This window comes from Oikopleura dioica, chromosome XSR, assembly GCF_907165135.1.
Source record: "Oikopleura dioica chromosome XSR, OKI2018_I68_1.0, whole genome shotgun sequence".
Taxonomy (NCBI): Eukaryota; Metazoa; Chordata; class Appendicularia; order Copelata; family Oikopleuridae; genus Oikopleura; species Oikopleura dioica.
The window spans coordinates 978712-980837 of record NC_137294.1 but is presented as its reverse complement, the minus strand read 5'-3'; the positions used below and the strand labels follow the sequence as shown (position 1 = coordinate 980837).

General features: G+C 48.2%; 1 protein-coding gene across 1 annotated transcript; it reads right to left on the bottom strand.

The window, feature by feature from the left end:
• On the bottom strand, window positions 1-695 carry LOC145707164 (uncharacterized). Its single transcript, XM_081784654.1, has one exon. It carries the CDS (start codon window positions 583-585, stop codon window positions 1-3), a length of 585 nt encoding a protein of 194 aa, XP_081640780.1. The 5' UTR covers window positions 586-695.
• Window positions 696-2126: the final 1431 nt, after the last annotated feature.

The following is a 2126-nucleotide window of genomic DNA, read 5'->3' as shown; positions in this document are numbered from 1 at the left end:
TTATGTTTTTAGATTTTTGTAAAAAATATAAAAAGTTTTCCCCTTTCCTTGTTTTTTAGTGAGGAAATAGTAATTTCCTCGCTCTCCAGTTTCGGCCACTTGGAAGACGCTGACTCGGGGGTTCTTGAGCGGCATGTCGTCGGACTGGGCGGCTTTGGCGGCTTTGGCGGTTTCCTGTTGCAGCTTCTGTTGGGCGGCTTCCTGGCGCTGTTTGGCTTCTCGTTCCTGCTGCTCCTTCTTCTCGAAGTATTCCTGGCGGATTCTGGTGTTCTCTTCTACCTGTCGCTTCGCCGCCGCTTTCGCTTCCAGTTTTGCCTTCTCTTTTCTCGCCGCTTCCAGTTTCTTTTCGAGCTCGCGCTTCTCAGCTTCTTCTTGCTGCTTCTTCAGGAATTCCTGTCGTCGCTGGATCTCCTGTTCTTCTTGAAGCTTGCGCATCTCGAGGGCTTGCTGGCGTCGCTGAGCTTCTGCTTGCTCTCGTTTCGCTTCCAGTTCTTTCTGGCGCTGAAGGGTCTCTTCTTCTTCTTTCTTGAGCTGCTCTTGAAGCTTTTGTTCGTCCAGGCCGCTCCTGCGATTCGCTCGGCCCATTCTGCGTCGAAGTTGAGCTTTTCCCTGGAAGCTGGACTGTTCTGGCTCCTTCTGCCGGTCCTGGGCTGGGAAGCCCTTGAACTCTTGTCCTTCTGAGGGGATTATTTTGGTTTTTCTAGAGATTGAAGTTCTTTAGGATTTGTAAGCTTACGTTTTCATTTTTATTTTTGTTTTTCCCCTTTCCTTTAGCGTCCTCGACGTCCTCCTCTGCTTCCTCATCGCTGTCAGCTTCGACGACTGGCTTGAGCTGCTCTGGGTTCTTGACGGCTGGAGGGTCGAACTGGCTCGGATCTTTTCTAGGTTTATAAATGCTCCTTATCATTTTATTTATTTATGAGCATTAATAAATCCTTTCCTGACTGGGCGTTGTAGGAATCGTCGTCTTCGCTGCTTGAGTCGTCTCCTTCGTCGCCCACGGCTACGCCCTCGGGGAGGGTGTCGATGCCGCTGCTGTCCTCCTCTTGCATCTCAGGCTGCTTGGCGGCTTCAGCTTCTGTCTGGGCCAAGTCTTTTGTGAAGGTTAATCACTTGTTTATTCTGACAGATTTTTTTTTTTTACTTTTAGTAATTTTTCTGTTGGTGATTAAACCTTTCCTGGATCCGTCTGGCACTCTTGCTGCTTCTGAGGTGCTGCTGGAGTCTGGGTCGCTTCGTCTTTCGGCAGGTCGAGGAGGTACTTGACCGCGTAGGAATTCGCTTTCGCGTGCTCCCAGCCCTTTTCCCTCATAAGCTGCTTTCTGATGCTTCTCCTCGTCTCTCTTCGTTCTTCCTTGGAGAGTGGTCTGTCCTCTAAAAACCGGAAGTTCCGGTTTGCCTTGACGTCGGCGATCTTGTCCCAGTAGCTGGGCCTGGCTGCTTCGATGTCTTCGCCTTCCTCGAGGTAGACGAGGCTGATGATCCAGGGGATGTCGACGTAGTTTCTGGCGACGTTCAGAGCTGAGTAGAAGAGGGCTTCTGGCGTCTGGTGGTGGTGTTCTTCCTCTAGATCGTCGAAGGATTCTCTGATCGTCTTCGACAGGAGTCTTGATGCTTCCGCTATCGCTTCCATGTGCTTCTGGAGAGGTATTTTGAGGCTTTCGTCCAAGAGACCTTTTTTAAGAGAGTCTTTAACTGTTTTAATTCTAAATGAATTGTTTTTTTTTTTGACTCTTTTCCTTTGACCAGCTCCTCCGTAAGTGCAGTGAACTCCCTGACCACCTTCGCCCGGTGGCGTCTGAAGATCTTGCCCTCTTCTTCGTCGACTTCCACCTCTGGATCGTCCCTGGCCTTCTTGAGGATGGGTTTTGGCTGCTTGATGCTGTTTTTGCTGCTCATGTTTTCCGAGTCTGTAAAAGAATTTTTTGTTATTGGGGAAAGTTTTTCTTTTTTTGTGAACAAAATTTTGTAGAAGCAGCTAAAATTTTGCAGCTAAAATGAATTTTTGGCGGAATTAAAAATGAAATATGGGAGGGGAGGAAATTTGAGAAGGAAAAAAGAGGCGAAATTTCTCGGGAAAATAATAAAAAACTAGCAGCTTTGTTTTTGGCGGCTTGTTTTGCAGC